This window comes from Trachemys scripta, chromosome 1 (genome assembly GCF_013100865.1).
Source record: "Trachemys scripta elegans isolate TJP31775 chromosome 1, CAS_Tse_1.0, whole genome shotgun sequence".
NCBI classification, from domain to species: domain Eukaryota; kingdom Metazoa; phylum Chordata; order Testudines; family Emydidae; genus Trachemys; species Trachemys scripta.
This window is the reverse complement of record NC_048298.1, coordinates 145,833,850-145,854,387: the sequence shown is the minus strand read 5'-3', so window position 1 is coordinate 145,854,387 and position 20,538 is coordinate 145,833,850. Positions and strand designations below refer to the sequence as shown.

Sequence of the window (20,538 nt, the reverse complement as noted above, 5' to 3'; positions counted from 1 at the left end):
CTGCACATTGATCTTCATGGGTGAAACCTGTACCCTTCACACAGCTGAAGGTTATTGTCAAGGTGTGAAGTTGATGCTCTTTGCTCCTTGTGTATTTTTTAGTAATAACACTAGTGTTTTACAGCGTTAGTTCTTAAAAATCATTTCACAAAGGTGCATAAGCACTATTGTTTTCATTGTAGAGATGGGGAAACTGAGGCACGGAGAGAAGTGATTTGCCCAAAGTTGCAGAAGAAATCGCAGCTGAAAAGAGAACCCAGGAATCCTGACGCCCAGTGGTGCCCTACCTAGTGGCCCCAGAGAGGAAGGAATAAGCAATAATTACCTCTTTGTCTTTTAGATTAGTAGATATACTCGGGCCTGACCTACACTAAAAAGTTAGGTCAACTCAGCTACATTGCTATGAGATGTGAAAAATCCTCACCCCGAGAGACGGCATTAATTTGACCTAACCCTAGGTGTAGACAGTGCTAGGTCGACAGAAGAATTCTTTCATTGACATAGGTACTGCCTCTCAAGGAGGTTGATTACCTATGCGAATGGGAGGTAGTGTCTACACTGAAGCATTACAGCAGTGCATCTGTCGACAAGCCCTCCCCATTGGGGGACTTTGGGACAAGGGTATCCTTCTGCACTCCTTTGATACATGTCCTAGCAGTTTCTTATTTCTGGGCTTCTTCTCCTGATCAGTTATTGATTGTACATCATCTCTCTGCTAAATGTTTAAGTGAGTTTTTTTTGTTGTTTTTAAATTTAGGGTTACCATATTTAAAAAATAAAAAAAGAGGACGATCCATGGGGCCCTGGCCCCGCCCCTTTCCCACCCCTTCCCGCCCCAACTCCGCCCCTTTCCCAAAGTCACCGCCCTAACACCCCCTCCTCCCTCCCAGCCACACGAAAAGGGCTGCCCAAGCGCTACCGGCTTCACGGTTTGCTGGGCAGCCCCCAGACCTTGCACCCCCGGCCGGCGCTTCCCCAGTGCAGCTGGAGCCCGGGAGGGGAAGCGCCCAGCCGGGGGCGCAGGGTCTGGAGGCTGCCTGGCAAACCATGAAGCCGGTAGCGCTCGGGCTTCAGGCAGCCCCCTTGCCTCCGGACTCTGCGCCCCTGGCCGGGCACTTCCCCTGCCAGGCTCCGGCTGCTGTGCTGCTCCCCTGACTCTTCGGTTCTGTTTAAGAGCCGAGCTGCCTGAGCGCTACCGCTTTCGGGCAGCCCCCTTGCCTCCGGACCCCAGCCGCCAGCCGGGCACTTTCCCTCCCGGCTTCAGCTGCTCTGCTCCGGCGGTGCAGGGTCTGGAGGCAAGGGGGCTGCCCGAAGCCGGAGCGCTCAGGCAGCTCTGCTCTTACACAGAGCTGAAGAGTCAGGGGAGAAGCAGAGCAGCCGCGGGAGGGGAAGTGCCCGGCCGGCAGTATTTTTCCCGGACATGTTCGGCTTTTTGGCAGTTCCCCCCGGACGGGGGTTTGATTACCAAAAAGCCGGACATGTCTGGGAAAAACCAGATGTATGGTAACCCTATTTAAATCAACCTATTGTACCACTGGGGTTCCCCTGAGATCTCTTCTACTCGGTTCTCCAAGAACTCAATTTGACTCCAGTTTTGTCACTCAGGTTCCTTGCCTTGCTGTATGCCAAATATACGCTGAGTTGATCAGTCTTAAGCACAGGGGGCAGTTATAGGGTGTACCACATATCCAAAGTTACACAGAAAATCTCTTCCTTGATGTACATTAACGCACTGCATCACATGCTTTGGGATTAGCTTGGTCACTTTGTAGGAATGAATCCCTGTACAGCATGCCCTGTCCATACATGACTTGCTCTTTACCTCATCTTACATTTCAGGCTTCTCTTGTCCAGTGTCAGTGATTCCCTGGGTGTTCCCCATAATTTTAGCTAACACAGACATTCTTTTTCTAGACTCTTCATCCATTTACCTCCCTAATCCTGTCTCCCAAGAAATGAGACCTCACCCATGTCCACTTACTCATGTCAAGACAGGCCTACATATAAAATCCTCATACACCCAGATCTCCCAGCTGGGGCTCAAGTGACCAATACCAAACCTCAAGCAAATAGTATTAAAAATCATGCGATTGGCTTCAAATCATGAGAGTTTGTAAACTAATCTGTTCTAGTTCTTTTTATTTGTCGTCTGATTTTGTTGTTGTTGAGCCTTTAGGTTTCACATTTCCAGGCTTTGCTCTGCAACCATGAGAGCTTAAATTTTACTTTATTTTTTTTTTATTAAAGTTGGGATTCTCACGTAATGACATGACTCCAGGAGCTGAAACATTAGTGTAGTTACAAAAGACTGGAAGACCGCTAATGTTGTGTCAATATTTAAAAAGAGTAAATGGGCTGACCTGGGTAATTATAGGACTAGTCAGTCTGACATCGATCCCGGGCAAGATAATGGGGTAGCTGATACTGGACTCAATTAATAAAGAATTAAAGGAGGGTAATATAATTAATGCCAATCAACATGGGTTTATGGAAAACAGATCCTGTCAAACTAACTTGATATCTTTTTGGATTACAAGTTTGGTTGATAAAGGTAATAGTGTTGATGTTATATACTTAGACTACTGAAAAGCATGTGACTTGGTACCACATGACATTTTGATTTAAAAAAAAAAAAAAAACTAGAAAGATCAAATTAACATGGTAGGTTTCAAACTGCAGTGGTAAACAAGGAATCCTCATCCACTCTTTCTAGTGTGGTCCTGCATAGATTAGTTCTTGGCCCTGTGCTATTTAACATTTTTATCAGTGACCTGGAAGAAAACATAAAATCATCAATCAGTGATAAAGTTTGCAGATGACCCAAATTGCGGAGGTGGTAAATAATAAAGAGGACATGTCACTGATTCAGAGCGATCTGGATTGCTTGGTAAGCTGGGTGCAAACAAAATGTATTTTAATATGGCTAAATATCAATGTATCCTTCAATGTAGCCATGCTTACAGGTTGGGGGACTGTATCCTGGGAAGCAGGGACTCTGAAAAAGATTTGGGGACAGTGATGACTAATCAGCTGAACATGAGCTCCCTTTATGATACTGAGGCCAAAAGAGCTAATGCTAGCCATTCTTGGATGCATAAACAGAGGAATCCAAAGTTAGAGTAAAGACGTTATTTTACCTCTATATTTGGCACTTGTACAACCACTGCTGGAATACTGTGTCCAGGTCTGGTGTCAACACTTCAAGAAGGATGTTAATAAATTGGAGAGGGCTCAGAGAAGAGACTTGAGAAAGATTAAAGGATTAGAAAACCTGCCTTATAGTGATTGAGCTCCTTGAATCAATCTATTTAGTTTAATAAAGAGTAGGTTACAGGGTGACTTGATTACACTCTATAAACACTTACCTGGGAACAAATATTTAATAATGGGCTCTTCAATCTAGCAGAGAAAGGTATAACATGATCCAATAGCTGGAAGCTGAAGCTACATGAATTCAGACTGGAAGTAAGGTATACCTTTTTTTAAACAATGAGGGTAATTAACCATTGGAATCATTTACTGAGGGTCATGGTGGATTCTCCATCACTGACAATTTTTAATTCAAGATTAGATGTTTTTCTAAAAGATCTGCTCTGAGAACTATTTTGGGGAAGCTTTATGGCCCATGTTATACAGGAGATCAGACTACATGGTCGTAATGGTCCCTTCTGGCCATGGCTTCTGAGTCTATGATAAACACCAAATACTGCTTCCCCCCCTTAGACTTCCTCCACAGACCAAGACCTATCACAAGATGACTGATGGATCTTGGTGTGAGCATCCAGTCCCTCTCATACCCTCATTCTGCTAAACACAAATCCTATGCACCAGAACCACACTACAGAGAGGTGCCCTTCCCTCTGATATCCAGAGTCCCTGCAACAAGGCCCATGATGTCACTGCTCCCTTTCAGCATCACCATGCTAGCAGTATTCCATGCACGGTACACATTTTCTACACATACATGCAACATCCTAATGCACACTCTCTATAGGTGCTGCATATGGACCTAGCTGTACACACACACACACACACGACCATATTCACCACTGGCATAAGTCAACACAACTCAGTTGAATTTGGTCCATTGATTTTTCCCCATGATTCTAATGGGCCAGATTCATCTCAGACCTCCATAGAGTCAAACACAGATTACATGCCAGAAGGTGGGGAATGTTGCACAGTCCATTTTGGCCAATTTCACACTCGTAGGGTTTTAAAAATCTTAAATTTCATGGTGGTGTGATGGGGTGGGGGGACCTGACCCAAAAAGGAGCCTGGGGGGAGTCACAAGGCTATTACGGGGGGGGGGGTCACAGTATTGCCACCCTTACTTCTACACTGCTGCTGGCAGTGGCGCTGCCTTCAGTTCTAGGTGGCCAGAGAGCAGCAGCTGCTGGCCAGGTACCCAGCTCTGAAGGCAGCGCTGCTGCCAGTAGTGCAGAAGTAAAGGTGGCAAATTCGTGACCCCTACTACACTAGCCAGCTCTCATGGGGGAGACCACATCTGATGGTCTGTGACGCGTTTTTCATGGCTGTGAGTTTGGTAGGCCCCTAGTTATAGCCAAGACTCAGACAGAGGTAGGGGCTAGAGGGTGTCTGTAAGGCACAGCCCTGTTGTAGTTGGGTGCAGAGGTGCAGTAGTCCCTCCTGGGACTCCTGTATCGTATGTGCTACAGGGAGAGCTTTGCACCATTCAGCAGGAGCAGCGTGCACGGGGCCTTGGATCCATGGTTCTCCTCACAATATGCTGCTTCCCAGGCCCTTTGAGGAGCATCTTTTTCCCCACCCCAGCCCTTCCATGCCAGTTCTGGGCCCACTACAATATGGCCCTGAATGGGAGTCAGATGAGCACCAGGATCCCGAGGCCAGATTTCCCCCCGAGAGCTGTGCAATCCACTTCCTGCTGGCATTCAGAGGTATTTCTGGGGAGATTGCACAGAATGGGGTCTTATTTGACTTACTGACTCATACATTTCCACATGAGCAGCTGCTTCTGCCCTAGTCCTGCCTTTGCTTGGCAATAGGGAGACATAGTGAAGCGCAGCATGCGAAGCACCACAATCACAGCTGCAGAGTGAGAGTGTGTGTGTGTGTAAGGGGAAAACAACCTCTAAGTCATTCTGATGTTGCACATTAGATCACCAACTGTCCCACTGCAGGGAGAGACATAATAAGATGAAGAGTACCCAGGAGGGATGCTTTACTGCAGACAAAACCGTTCACCAGTCAACAGAACTGCAGACTCCGAGAGCCTATCCTAAAAGAGAGGAATACGAGGGGCACTTCATTGCTTCTCTGTGTCTGCAGCACTGTCTGCTTACTTATCCAGATGGTCTAACCTCCAGAGATGCCAGTCTCTGCCTACATTCCCCACCCAGAACTGCATGCTTACTCAAGGGGAAAGTGGACGCGACCTTCTGAAACCAGAAATCTACTCCAGGAAAAATGAGACTCCGAAATTAGTGTTATGCCAAGGTTGGACTGGCACATCAGGAGAAAGCTCCAGGGAAATCAGCCAGCCTGCCCCAGAGGGCAATGTGAAAAGAAGGGGCAGTGAGTGAGGAGAAGGAGGTAGGCCAACAGTGGGAATAAGACAGAGCTAGAGAGAATGTGCTGCAGTGTGCTTGCAGGAGAGGGGATCTCAGGAGGAGACAAGGGTTCCTGAGTTTCGGTTTTCATTTAGAGATGGGTTGCCAAAGCCAAAACCCTGCCTCTAAACACCCTCAATCCTTGGTGAGGTTCTGGTCCAGAATGGATTTGGGCCAAACCAAAACCCCAGATCCAGGCACCTCTTAGCTTTGGGAGATTTGAGATCCAGATTCTAATTTAGTGTCTTTAACCAGCACATTTTTAAGAGGAGGTTGGACAAACACCTGTCAGGGATGGTCTAGATAATACTTAGTACTGCCTTGAGTGCAGGGGACTGGACTAGAGGACCTCTCAAGGTCCCTTCCTGTTCTATGAAATCAAAAGCTGATTGGCACTTAAGTAATTTCACTCTCTGACACAGACATGCACAAACTAGACAGAACATGGGGGAAGTTCAAATCCAGATCTGAGCTCTGACCCATCTCTCATTTCTGTAGAAGGTTTCTGTTTATCTTGCCTCAGATATAAGACAGAACTGATCTTTTTTTAAGTCCTCTGAAAAAGGACTCCAAGTATAGCCAGAGATTCCAGGAAAGCCTGGTTCATCTCTCACCTCTGGCTGGAGAGTCCCTGTTGCCTAGTAATTCTGCCCAAGATCAGCTCTCCACCTGCAGTTTGGTAGCATCTGAGGATAGGGGCCAGGGCTATGTGTGACAAGGAGTACTAAGGAATGTGTGTTCCATTTTGCTGGGTGAGGTTACCAGTGGTACTATGAATAGAAAGCAGAAAGAGGAGAGCTGCAAAAGTGAGGGGAGAAGAATCTTTTGGTAGTTTCCTACCATCAACCTATTGTATACAGTAGTAGTTCTCAAACTTTTGTACTGGTGACCCCTTTCAAAGAGCAAGCCTATGCCTGCAACCCCCCCTTATAAATTAAAAACACTTTTTTAAATATATAACACCATTATAAATGCTGGATGCAAAGTAGGGTTGGGGTGGAGGCTGACAGCTTGCAAACCCCCCCTATGTAATAACCTCACGACCCCCAGTTTGAGAACCTCTGGTATACAGCATACTGTGATGGCTGGTCTGTGCAAAGATAATTCTGTAGGCTTAATGGGTGGAAGGAACATAGAAATTGCCATCTTGGAGTATCCCTCTGGGGCACCTGGCATTGGCCACTGTTGAAAGTCAGGATACTGGCCTAGATGGGCCTTTGGTCAGACCTAGTATGGCCATTCTTATCTGGTCTAGCACTGGCCAATCCCTCAGGCTACAGAGGAAGGTTTTGGAAACAATAGTAATAATGTACCTAGTCCATTTTTCCATGCTCTGTATGGATGGAGCCTGATGGAAATTCCTTTCTGACCCCAACTCATGAGCTCACAAAAGCATGAAGGTGTGCAAATGTGCCTCTAGGCATAGAACAGCACTGTTGACTTCCCAAGGAAATTATGTTCTCTATGTACAAAGAGCAAAGCACTTTCAGTCTGGATTACATGTATTTGCAATTAAAGGAAAACAGAGAAAGAAAGAAGAATTATAAATTCTCCATGAGAAAGAGCAGAGTGTGTCTCACTCTGAAATCTTCCATCTTGAATCTGCTTATGGCCCTGTCCTCCTAACAGCCAGGCACAGATTTACCCTCTCTCATAATGTTTTTGTTTGGTTCTGCTTTGTAGAAGTGACATGGGCAGCAGTTTCCTTTTCAGGGGTCCCTTTCTTTTTACCTCTGCTAGGTATACCACTGGTTCCACTACTTTCCTGACAATTCCTTTCCCCTACTTCCTCCTTCCCCTTTCATGTCACATCCTCAGGGGCAAATACTGTAGATGGTTTATGCTGTTTTTTCATCCCAGTCTCTTGGTTAAAGCTGATCTAAGTAGATCAACTCTATAACTGATGTTAAAGATTTAATTCTGCTGGAGTTTTCTGATTAGTGGGCTGGAATATAGCTGTAACAGAAAATTTGCCATATACACCACATTTTTTCCATCAGATACATTTTTAGGAGTCAGCATAGTATGTTGACGCTAGACAAACAGCAGATCTAATGTGCTTTAATGAATTTATCCAAAAGATTTGAGAACCAGCTCTTCGGGTAACCTGTATGCCACAAGTCCACTTCACAAGGCCTTGGTATTCTCCACAGAAGAAATATTCCTCAGGTCTATTATTCCTTGCCTTCTGGAATAAATGTGTAGTCTTTGCCAAGGCCTAGTAGTCACTCCTATGGTTAACAGAGACCATTTCTGACATGTTTTGCTGGCTACTACAGAACTAGCATTAGCTATTTTCCCTTCTCTATGTCATATTCCAGGTCTGGCCACAAAAAACTTCAAGCCAAACTTTTCATTTTCATTATGCTTTATTGATCATAGTACAACCATCGTTCTCCAGTGAAAGCAGCAGGGTATTATTACCCCAGGCCACATGGCAAAAGTCACTCTCTAGGAACAATTCAATTTTTTCTAGTGGACTCAGACCTGGATTCAGCAGGTTACTAAAACACTTGTATCTATGGGCATGTGAGCACCCCTATTGACTTCAGTGAGATGGCTGACATGCTAAAGGTATGCATGTTCTTCAGTACCTTGCTGAATCAGCACCAATGGCTCTTGTTTGCTATATGATTTTGCCATCCAGGAGGAGTGTATTGCATTACTTTAACCAAAGCAGGATCTCTCTCCATTTCCTTAGCACTTGGTGTGGATGATGGGAAGGCTCACTAGGTAAGAGAGTTTGTACACTGCCTCTAAAGTAGGGAAAATGAGCAGAATAATCAATCAGGGTAGTGCATTAGTGATAGCAATGTCCTCTGGAGGCTTGCATTTGATGCAGCTAAGATCAAAGCCCATCTCTGCATCCTGGCTGTTGCTAGAGGTGCAGTGTCAGCCTCTGGACCCAGTATCTTAACAAGGAGCTTGTGATCAAGGGCACTCGTGATATTTAATTATCCCCCAAATAATGCCTAATGTCTCTTTCTGAGAGTAATTCCTCTCAGCCTTTGATAATGTTCCAGAAGCAAGTGTCGTGGGGTTTGCCTTTCCCTCTTTACAACCCACATGTGCAATGACAGCTACCACTCCTGCTGAACAGGCATCATGTGTTAACACAGTCGGGAAAGCTCTGGGTGAAATGCACCAGTACACTGGAACTATTCAGTTTTGCTTCCTTAAAAGACCTGGTCTGCCTCTCAAACAAAACCCATTTCCTATCTTTTAATAATGCATCTATTGGGGCTGCTTAATGCAGATACATCTGGAATGAATACTCCCTAATAGCCACCGTTGCCTAAAATGGATCTCCACTCTGCAAGTGTTTGGTAGCAGAAGGGGCAAATCTTCATTTAGATAAGCACCCAAAAATGCATTTCCTCTGAGGTTAGACAGTTCCGAAGAGTTTGCAGCACTGAGTTAGGACTCTCAGGAGAGCTGGCTCCCATGAGACATCTAGTCCCTCCCACATCTGTTTGGTTTTATCTGTCACTTTTTCCTCCAGCATTTCTGTTTATGATTAACAAGCACAGATGCATGAAAATTAAAACTAGGCCCAAAGCTTCAATGTTCTGAACCAGACCCAAATGTTCCTAAAGTTCCGAGGGTTCTGATTCGGCCCATTGCAGAGATAGGGGCCAGTTGTGCGATTTGGATTTAGGGAGGTTTGGGTCCGACTCTAATGTTCAGATCAGGGTTTTGGATTGAGCCTCTCTAAAAATGAAAACTTAACAGAACTTTCTATCCCCCAGGAAGGTTCTGGGGGAGTCTGGGACTAGAGTTCAATTCAGCACTTACCTGAACCAGTTGTGTTCATCCCTGCTCATAGCCAACATAACCCCTGGCTGTTCCCTTTCTACCTAAGATGGCAGGTAATGGCATGTGTTAACACAAAAGCATTAGACCCCAGAGGAACTAGCCTGCAGATTTCATTAGCACTGCCTCCAAATTTTTTGTGAGTAGGATCCAGTGTAAAGGAATGCCTAGAGATGATCAGCATGTGTGGGACATGTCTCCTCTCAGGAAAGGAGCCATGCAGAGCTGTTTACAAATCTGATGGGCAGGATCTGGAGGCCAGCAGTAGGGTGTCCAGATAGCAAGTGTAAAAAAATCGGGACAGGGGGTGGGGGGGTAATAAGTGCCTATATAAGGCCTAGTCTTCACTTACCGGCTGGTCCAGCGGCACGCCATCGATGTTCTGGGATCGATTTATCGCGTCTGGTTAAGACGCGATAAATCGATCCCGGAAGTGCTCACAGTCGGCGCCGGTACTCCAGCTCGCCGAGAGGAGTACGCGGCGTCGACGGGGGGAGACTTCCGGCCGCGTCTGGACCGCGGTAAGTCCGGACTAAGGTACTTCGAATTCAGCTACGTTATTAACGTAGCTGAATTTGCGTACCTTAGTCCGAAGTCCGGACTAAATGGGGACCAGCCCTAAGAAAAAGCCCCCAAAATCGGGACTGTCCCTATAAAATCGGGACATCTGGTCACCCTAGCCAGCAGTGAGGTGAGGGACATGACATTAAGTGAGTTCCCAAAAGAAAAGCCAGTTTTCTGGGCTGACGACACTGCAGATCCATAGGGTTAAAGAGAGATTAACCAAGCAGGCAGGGAAAGGATGGTGCTTTTCATGAAGCCTTGGGGGGGGGGGGAGAGTGAAGCAGAAGGTGTAGGATTTCCTCCCAGGGAGGGGTTCCCCATTCCTACCCCAAGGGTGCTCACACTGAAAGCTGCAGCTTAGATGTATGTGAGCATCCAGTCCCCATAAGTGTTGTTAGCTCTAGATCCAGCCACTATTGTCTCCTCCTCCCCCATATTATTTACTGCTTTGTCATTTTCTAGCACAGCATCCATCCAAGGATCTCCAAGCTCTTCAGTGAAGTCAGCCTCATATCCCTTTCCCTTGGGTCAAGATCATTTATCCCCTCCTACAGATGAGGAGTGACTTGCAGAGTAAGGACTAAAACCCAAAGCACCTCTCTCCATCACAAGAGCATCCCTTTCCCTTAGGGGTGCTGTACAATGCAGGAACACTGCCCGTGCTGGGAAGGGTTAGGGTACACTCAGTCCCTGCCCCATTTTTCTAATGAAATCCTATCTCCTGGCATGCAGCATCCTTCCCTGCCATTGGCTTCTCGGATAGCCAGATCCAGCAGAGTGCAGGGAAGAAAATGCTGCTCCTCAGCCAAAGAACCAAATCTCTCCTCACATTTCCTGTCCCACCACAGGCTGTGGCGTCCTGTCCTGGAAATGAACCCTTAGTGCTTGTTTAGAGCTAACCCAACATTTCAGTCCTACAATGGTTCCCATTCATTCAGCACTGCGTCCGGGAAGAGGATTGTCCCACTGGGGAGAAGGAAGCCTGTATAAGTGGGCCTCATTACCATGGTCATATACATTAAGTTCTGCAGCTTTCTTGCATAGCAAGCCTGTGTCATCCACTTACGTGCTTCCCCGTTCCTGTTTTATTTGTGCATCTGAAACAGGCAGGAGATGGTCTAGGCAAGGGAAATACCGCAGCTCCTCAGCTGTAACCAGTATTAAACAGCACACGTTGACGCTTCGGCTGCGGACTCTGTGGGATGAGATGCAAAAGAATGGGTTAGAGGGGACAAACTTCCTGTCGATTTCAGTAAGCAGAGACAGAGCTGTTGCTGAGCACCACAAATACAAGAGTTGCCATGAATTATGCATTCCTTGTTTGAAGGGAGGTTGGCCTCATCAATAATGAAGGCTCGCTGCTCTGCCTTCAGCATTGCCTCCCCAGTGCCAGCAGTTGGGGAATTCATGAAATCTGCATGGATGTCCTCAAGGTGCTCCAGAGCCAGTGGAGAGAGACAGGCTGCGGAACGCAGGCTAACACACAATACGGCAGAAAGTTCCTGTGCATACAAAACGTGAACCTGCTCAGCCCGTGCTGCCCTGCCAACAGCTCTGCTCAAGTACTTACATTCAGACACACACGATAGAAACATGCAGCCAAAAATGAAGGCACCCAAAATTACCAGGAATGTTTGAAAATTTTGGCTTGATCAGCTGAGATTGATTGGGGGCACTTGCATTAACAGACTCTAGATTTATACATCAGGTGGCTGGATATTATTGGTAAACAGCCCTGGTCCTTGAAACCCACTCCCCCTTCATGGTGACAGTCTATGCTCTTGTCTACACTACACAATTAAATCAACCTATGTTAAGTCAAGTACAGCCGCCCCATTAATTGCTGCAATTTTTCATGTCCACACTACCCTCCTTCTGCCAGTGGTATGTGTCCTCCCCAGAAGCGTTTCCATTGACTTAAGTGGGCCAGTGTTGGGGGCTGAGAGCCCGGGCCTAAATTTACTAAGCGCCAAGGGAGACTGCAAATCCCCCGTATTTCCTCAGGCTCTTTTCAAGTCACTCTTTCCTTTCTGATGTGGTTCTCTCCTTTGCTCCATTCCCTTCTCTGTCCCAGTTTGTCTCCACTATTATCTCTGTCTTCCCTTCATTCTTGTCCCCCATGGGCTTCTCTTTTCTCCATGTCTTCCCCAGCCCCTTGCTCCTCCAGGGAGAGGGCCAGAGACTGGATCCTGCTCCAACACAAGTGATAAGAGTGTTTCAGAGACTGAGCAGGTGATGTGTGAACTGGAGTGTGTCACCCTCCAAATGCAGGTGAACACAGAACCCTGCACTGCAGCCCCACTCTGTAGAATGGAGGGAATGACATGGAACTCCTGGGAGTTGGAGGGTTAATTAATGCCAGGAGAGTGCTAGGAATATGCTCTGTATTATTATTACTCATTAGTATGATCCCACTTTTCCTTTGTTGTGCTGTCTCCACATCCTCTTTTCCAGCCTGTGACCTTGCCTGCCAACCCAGCCTCTGCCCTACACTGATTATTGTGATTTTAGAGTCATTAGAAAGGAGGAGGATTAGGAAGATCAACAAGGCGGCTCTCCCAGACCTGGGTCTCCTAAACACTGCTCCTGAACGCATGCAGCTACCTCACAAACTCCAGGCCGCTGAGGCCTCTCCCTAACACCGCCCTCCCAAATATCACTCCCCAGCCCGGTTCTCCCTAGCCTTAGCCATCTGAGTATGCTTTCAAGCCATCTCTATGGCCACCCCTTAGTGGGGGTCCCTCCAAGGCTGCCACTAATCCAGTTCTCCTGAGGACTATCCCAACCTCCACTGAGATGCCTACCATTGTACATCATCTCAGGAAGCAATGAGGCTATCTATGCTGCACACTTGTTTTGGCAGCATGGAGAGTACATACACTGCAAGCCCCCCAGCACAGGCCTAAACAGCAGTGTAGACAGCAAGGCCCAGCTCAGGCAAGTAGAATTAAGACATGCCTGTGGGTACGTACCTAGCCATGAACACTGCAGGCTCTCTACACGCCCAAGCAGTGCCTCCCCCATTTATACTGCTATTTTTAGCAGTGTAGTGTCCCTTTCCCGCTGCTGGAGTCTTTCCCCACCTCAAGAAAAGAGTTCAGTAGTGGGGAGACTCTGGCAGTAAGGAGGCATCAGGGAAAGGTCCCAACAACTTGCCATTGGTAGAGTCTTTTCTGCTGCCCAGGGCCTTTCCCTGCTGCCTCCCCCTGCCAGAGTCTTTCACCAACGTGTGTAGATACACGCCAGTGTGGACATGGTGTGCTTTTCACTGCAGCATGTAGCTATGCATACTGTATACACTGCTGCAAGTGGTGTGCAGTGTAGACATAACCGATGTTACTTTCCAGCCTGGGATGCCTTAGGCCGCTCCCAAAATCTGAGTTGCCCACTGCTAATATTGCATTTCAGTAGCAAAAGGTTTTCTGGGAGTTAAACAGGCCGGTGATGGTCAACAGCTGTGGAGCCGATCACACCAGGTTCTTTGAGCTACAGCCAGATGCTTCTTACTGCTCCAGTCACACATAATACAAGAAACAGTCAAACCTATCTCCAGAGGGCGTGGGTGTGTACACACGCATGCACAAAACAGAAGATTGATGGATGAAATTAAGCAGAGAGATGTGTAATTGGAAAACAGCTCATGAAGGTTACAAGCAGCATATTGAAAGCATCCATCAGCCATCTAGCTAATGTTGTTAGGGGTGCATAATACAAACAGGGACTGCAGCAGGCACTAGAAAAAGAGGGGGAGAGAGGGATAGTCAGAAAGGAAAAAATAAGGGAGAAACTTAGAGAGACCATTAATAATAATAATACAATTTATATTACAGCAGTATCCATAGGTCCCTCTCTGAATCAAGACAAGAGCTGTGCAAACACATAGCAGGAGATAGTCCTCTCCCTGTAGAGCTTGCAGCCAGGAACTGCTGGGTGAAGTGTGTTATGCAGAAGATCAGACTAGATGATCATAATGATCCCATCTGGCCTTGTGATCCATATATTTCATTTAAGAAAATACACTACAAATGGGTGTAGCAATAAAAAAGGAGGGAATAGCGATGGGAGGAGGAAGGTAACAATGCTGGGAACAGACTAGCTGTGTGCACAAACTGATGACTCCAAGCCAATTAGAGTTCATTTTTAATTAAAGATGTAAATAAATACATCAACTAGATCTCAGTAGGTCCCAATGGCCCTCAGTTTGGCCATTAGCAATCTCCCATAGGCAACATGGTATAAGTGGGTTGCAATGAGGTATATAGAGGGGGACAGGTTGGTGGTTTCATTGGAGGGAATGCCATGCAAAAGGGGCAGCACAGAAGAAACTGCACAAGCACTTGTGGGAGAAGTGGACAATCAGGTATTCAAGCTACAGTGACTGGCAGTGTGGAGCTGGCAGAGAACAACTCTAGTCCTGAGAAACATACAGACTGGAGAAAGGGGAGTGTAATGATGCCAACTCACCGCTGCAGCACCTCCTACTGGTTGTGCTGGGAAATAGCTCTCTTGGACCACCAACACACCTTTTACTAGTGGTGTCTCACTCACCATTACTTCACTTCCTCCACTGTTTCCACGATCTGGACCCACGTTGCTCCCAGACCACGGTGTCCTCTTCAGGACACGGCCCTCCAGCTGTGCCCCTGCCCACTGTCTCCCCCCTTTCAGGGGACAGGCAGCGCTCAGTCCTTCTGCTTGCCTCAGCGGCCAACTACAATCTCTAGTCTAGCCCCTGGCTTCAGGGGCAAACTGCAGTTTGGATTTAGGCCACTCTCCTCAGTGGCAAGTAGGGTAAAGGGGGAGGGAAGGACTGAGGCCTACCTGCTACTAGGGACCCTATAACTGGCAGCCACTTATTGCCCTGCCTCCTAATCCCACTGCCTACTTTCCCGAGGCCACTTCCCCCATAGCCCTAGCACCTTCCCTGCCCTTGCTTCAGGGCCTCAGTCTGGCCATGGTCAGCCAAGAGTTTCCCCTGTTGCTACGCTATCTCCAGTATTCCTTCCCCTTTGCCCTTCAGGGAAAGATTACCCTTCCTCTGCTGAGCAGCCCTTTATATATGAGCTGCTCCAGCAAGCCTTCTCTTGATTGGCTCTCCCAATGAGCCCTTTCTGATTGGCTGGGTTCTGCGCAGTCTCTCCAAGGCTGCCTTAGTCCTTCTCCTGCCTGTGTGGGGCAGCCGCCCCACCACAGGAAGTGAATGAAACAGAGAGAAATGGAGAAAATGAAGGAAAGGGAAAGTCCCGCGACCCCCCTCTCCCAGCCAGAGCGCGGCAATCCGAAGTGCTGCCGAAGACTCGGAGCGCCGCCCGGCGAGTACAAGCCCCGCAAATCGGGCCCCGCACTTGCTAAAGCCGGCCCTGCACCCGAGAACAGGCCAAGGGAGAGCTAGATGCCTACAGGTGTAACTAGAGAACTCAGAACCCTTGTTCCGTTTTTAGGGCTTGAATTTCTTTTGTGACTGCCTCTATTTTCATGGTTCCTAGTGTCAGGGACAGGGCCGGCGCAACCCATTAGGCGACCTAGGCGGTCGCCTAGGGCACTACAATTTGGGGGGCGGCGACCGCGGCGGTATTTCAGCGGTGGGACCTTCTGCCATCTCTGTGGGGGGCGGCATTTTGGGGCGGGACCTTCCACCGCCTAGGGCGGCAGAAAAGCTGGCGGTGTTCCTGGTCAGGGAAGCTGCTCTATGCTGTAAATATGATAAGCCTGTGACAGATTCCAAAAACCTAGGGGCAGGGATCATTGTGAGAAATCTTCATATATACAGGTACGTTGAACATCAACCAGACTGACTCCAGGCTGTGTCCAAGTTTGACCTTCCTCCCCAGACACATAGGACTCTGCCATTTGAGTAAAGAGAGAAGTCTCTTGGCTGGCACTTCCGTTAGGTCCCTTATCCTTTCTTAAGACCCAGCCGCTAGAAGGCAGCCTGGTCACATATACTGAGCCAGTAAGTTACACTGTCTTCCTTTATAGCCACACAATGCTGTACTTGCTATCAGCGCTCCACAAAACACAAAGGGGCCAGCCGTGGATGTAGCGGTGTCCCTGTTAGGTTGGCCCCTGAGCTCCTGCCTCCTACCCCACATATCTGAGACCACCTGCTTCATAATGTGAGGAAGGGAAACAACTCCCATCTCACCTCTGTGTGGGAGTTATTTATTGTTATTTATTATTATTAATCATTAATAATAATAATAATCACAATAATATAAAAGTAATGAAAAGGTTAAAGTCTTGGTCCCAGGAGGACTCAAACCTACACTTACTGTCATGCCCCCTGCTATCTATCTCTGGTGCTTACATGGACCCGTTACTGTAGTAGCACAGTGCCTTGCAGCCTGTAATATATTTATCCTCACACTACCCGTGTGAGCTAGGGAAGAGCCATTATCCCCATTTCAAACATGGGGAACTGAGGCACAGAGAGACTGAGTGACTTGCCCAGGGTCACACAAGAAATCTGTGGTAGAGAAGGGACTCGCACTCGGGTCACTCAGCTAATGTGCTAAGCTCCCTCTCTCCCACCATACTGGTATCAGGGCACTGCCCCTCCACAGGCTCTTTACCTGGAAGAGCAGGAAGGGGAGCTGGGAGTGTTGGGAGTTCAGGGGCCAAGCTGGTAGCAGCAGCTCTATGGTTCTCAGGAAGCATGGTCACAGTCGCTGCTTTTATTGCACAGGCGAAACCTCAGTCTTTGTGGCTAATGAAAATTTTATTCCTTTAGGCCTCCAGGGGGAGCACTGGTGCAGCCACTGTCTGGTAGATAGGCATGCGGGAAGAGGCCCACTGGGAAGGGCTCAATACATGCGCTCAGCACCTGAGAAGACTCCCCGAGGAACCAGCCTCAGGAGAACAAGGGGAGCAAAGTCTGGCACACGCTGGTCTCAAAACCAGTCAACAGTGAGGCACTCTGCTGACAACGACAGTGGTGAGTCCTCAGCTGACAACAGGCAGTGTTGTTGCTGTGCAACTCAGTGTGTGAACATGGATTGCGGTGCTGCAGAAAGATTAAATCTCCATTACTATGCTTGGCTTTTGCTGCCTGTGGCATGGCACAGGCTGCTCATTTAATAATGGGACTGGGAGCTTCTGCATCCATAGAACGGAAAGGAGATGCTGGAAGTTATATGGTAAATGAGGCTGGGGACTTCTGGAAGAAAAAGGATGGTCTTTGGTTATGACCCAAAATTGGCATCTGAATTGTGTTCTTGTTTCCGCCATGGACTTTCTGTGTGATGGCGAGCAAGTCACTTCCATCAATGTTTTCAGAAGTGGCCACTAATTTTGGATACTTTGTTAATTGGCTGCCCAACCTGAGAACCCTAGGACCTGATTTTCAGAAGTGTGGATCACTCACAATCCATATTGAAGTCAACAGTAGCTGTAGCTGTCAGGGGCGCTGGAACAATTTATAAAGTGAGGGTGCTGAGAGCCATCGAACCAAACTATAAACCCTGTATATAATGGAAACTGCTTCCAGTCGGGGTGCAGCAGCATCCTCCGCACTGCTGGTTCCAGCACCTTTGGTAGGTGCTCAGCAATTGTGAAAATTCAGGCCCAAGATGTCTCAAGTTGGACACCCAATGAATGAAGCACCCTAAATTAGTGGCCCGTCCTGAAAATGTGGGCTTTAATGACTCTGTGCCTCAGTTCCCCTCCTTTCATAGGGATGTTTTAAAGGTAAATTAATTAATACCTGTGAAGCACTCAGATTCCATGGTGATGAGAGCCATAGAAAACTCCACGAGGAGATTAATAATTCCATATGTAGTGCATGGTTTGGATGATGTGTCATATATAATGCAGGGGCCAGACAATGATTGAGGGGGATAAAAAGATACATTGATTAACTACCCTAGCGGTGAACACCATCTTTGCTGTGCGTTGAATGAGGCAGGGGACCTGTGCAAAAAACAGAATGTGACTGTAAAGCCTATATTAGAATTAATATGTATAAGGAAGCTGAATTAAAATTAAATTAGAAAAAAGAATAGTAGGCATCCTTCAGCCCATTGCTGTATCCATCCTTTGTCCATTTGCTCTGCAGTTATTCAGGTCTGACGCACAACAGCAGTAATGCTACAAATTCGGTACCTCAAGAGTCAAATTTTCAACTAGCTGAAGTGTCACTATAGAGCTTAGAAGTTACCCCCTTGGGATGAATGGGTTCACTAACAGCTCTCTTCGGGCTGTTGTTTCAGATTGCCTGCAGATTCAGGAAGGCACACAACTGTGCATTGGGTATCCTAAATTCACATTTGAGAGGTATTCTTCACAACCATCAAGGCTAGAAACTTGTTCTTTAAAAAAATTACATGGAAGCATGCACTCTAGTATTTGAACCAGTTGTGGCAGGCAGATAAAATACCTTAATGGCTCAGTTCTGGAGAGTGATGAGACCAGTCACATGCTTAAATTTAAACATGGGCTTAAATGCATTGCTGGATCAAGGCCAGAGTGCTCGGCACCGTTCAGGATCCAACCCTAGGTGAGCTGGACCTAGTCTGTTAGCACTGAGCTAGCCTTTGCTGGTATCTGTCACTCTCTGTACAAGTACCAGGTAGCTTACTCCATACTCTGTTCTGAAAGGTAGGGAGATGCCTGGGCGTTGGAAGCTCTTTGCAGCATGCTAAGGAGACGTAACCTTCTGACCACACTCCTGATCGTTTTGCCATGGGCTCTTCTTCTAACCTTGTGGCATCAGTACCCAGCCACCCGCTACCTCATCCTGCTGAGAAGTAAGTGCAAGCGACTCTGCTCTTCACACGGTTACGGTTTGATCATAACAGTGTCGCAGCCAGGGTGTTCCTGAAATGCATGCAAGGAATTATTGATGTGAGCACTTGATAGGAAACGCTTCACAGAAAGGGTGAAACAAAGAGAAACTTGCCCAAAGGACCCCTCAGGGACTGACTTCCGCAATCAGGCAGGCAGTCCTTAAGAACACTCTCCGTTGTTTGCAGGAAGTCTCAAAGAGAAGCCCATGCTAGACACTATGGCTGAATGGCCCAGATCCTCTAAGGTTTTTAGGCACGTAAGTCCCATTGATTTCAGTGGGCTCTAGGTGCCTAAATACCTTTGGGGATCTGGGCCAGTCTGCTTGAGGAATTCTTTTGTGCAGCAGAGCAACTAGTCTACAGTAGAATTTTTCTGTAAACCCTCCCACCATAGGAGAAGCTGCTGATGTTTTGGCGTTGTATCATGTAGCCCTGCTCTAAGCAGAGTTAGATGGCATGAGGCTTTAAACACGTACCTGGAGTCCTGACTATGCTATTAATCCCCTTCTTTGCTACAACCAATGGTGTTGAACTGGTGGGATAATTTAGGAAACAAATCTGAGAAAGTTAACACCCAGTCCCAACTGAACTAGCCCATGCTTAGTATTGAGAATAATGGACTTCATACAGTCTTGCTATGTAACTTTGAGCTAAGGGGCATGCCAGGTAAAATACAGGGAGCAGGCAGGACTCAGGATCAGCCCGCAGGCTGAAGGTAGGGCTATGGGTAAGGGGCTATGGGCAAGAGAGACAGCTGCTTTCTGGTTACGGAATGGGACATAGTGTTGACTTGGCTGGTTTCTGCAAATGGAGTTGCTTGTGTGCAGTTTGCTGTTGTTTTTGGCATTTCTGTTCAAAGTAAACAGGACTGGGGTCCATTTTGTGAATAAAGATAGACTAACAGGAAATAGCTGGAGTCTGTGTCCCGGATTTCCTCTTCCAAACAAAAGATGGCCCACTGCAAAGCTCCAAAGTGTGCTATCACTCAGCACAGAGGTAACAACCACAGTGGAGCTCCAGTTCTCACACCGCTCTGCAATGCATGGGTGGGCCACAGAGCTTTTCCATCTAGGCCACAGGGCTGATTCAGTCATAGAGAGACGTGTCAGCCATCAACCAATAACATTATGTAACCCCACTTGTAACGTCAGCATCCCTGGACGGGTCATCGGCAGCTGGGACTGAATTTGTGACCTCTGGATCTTAGTGCATGAACCTCTACTGCTTGGGCTAAGAGTCAATGCTCTGGCAGACTCATTGATAGATGGCTTAGCCATCACTAGAGGAGGACAGAGCACCACACTGAGAGGGCATAGATTGCAGTGGCTTGTAGATCCTATCTGAATTTTTCAACCACCACATTTTTTAACAAAACATGGCCTTTTTTCTAATTTGGAAATTTGAATTAATTTTTTGGAAAATTAACTTTTTGGTTGTTTTTCTGTTTAACGTTGTTTTTTCCTCTCCCCCTTTTGTCCTTTCCCCCTCTCTTTTTTCAAAAGTAAAATGTCAGGAGTCGGGAGGGGAGAAAGGGAGAAAAATGAAAAACAAAAAAATGCATTTTAATGAAAAATTTCCAATACACATTGTGACCCTCTGTACCTCAAAATAGCACCGCAATTCCAGATTGTACCCCGGGTGTATGGCACAAACATTTATCATCTTTCCCTTTCGAAAACTGCAGAAGGAAATGACTTCGGAATTTTTTTAAATCGTTTACAAAAATGATTTTCCATTTTTCAACCTGCTGCAGTGACCTCCTCCACTGCTGTACCCTGCCTGAGACT

At 47.1% G+C, this 20,538-nt stretch overlaps 1 protein-coding gene across 3 annotated transcripts in view; it reads left to right on the top strand.

Moving 5' to 3' along the window:
• Nucleotides 1-20,538, top strand: part of LOC117886859 (galactosylgalactosylxylosylprotein 3-beta-glucuronosyltransferase 1-like) — a 44,227-nt gene that overhangs the window by 9,945 nt on the left and 13,744 nt on the right. Inside the window, exons 2-3 of one of the 3 annotated variants that reach the window (XM_034788964.1) lie at nucleotides 16,699-16,902; nucleotides 18,564-18,712. In XM_034788964.1, coding sequence (XP_034644855.1) covers nucleotides 18,601-18,712 — 112 coding nt within the window. In that variant the 5' untranslated portion in view covers nucleotides 16,699-16,902; nucleotides 18,564-18,600. Of the gene's footprint in view, nucleotides 1-15,603; nucleotides 16,903-18,563; nucleotides 18,713-20,538 lie in introns of those variants that run through there. The other 2 variants (XM_034788968.1, XM_034788958.1) reach the window with 2 other exon arrangements.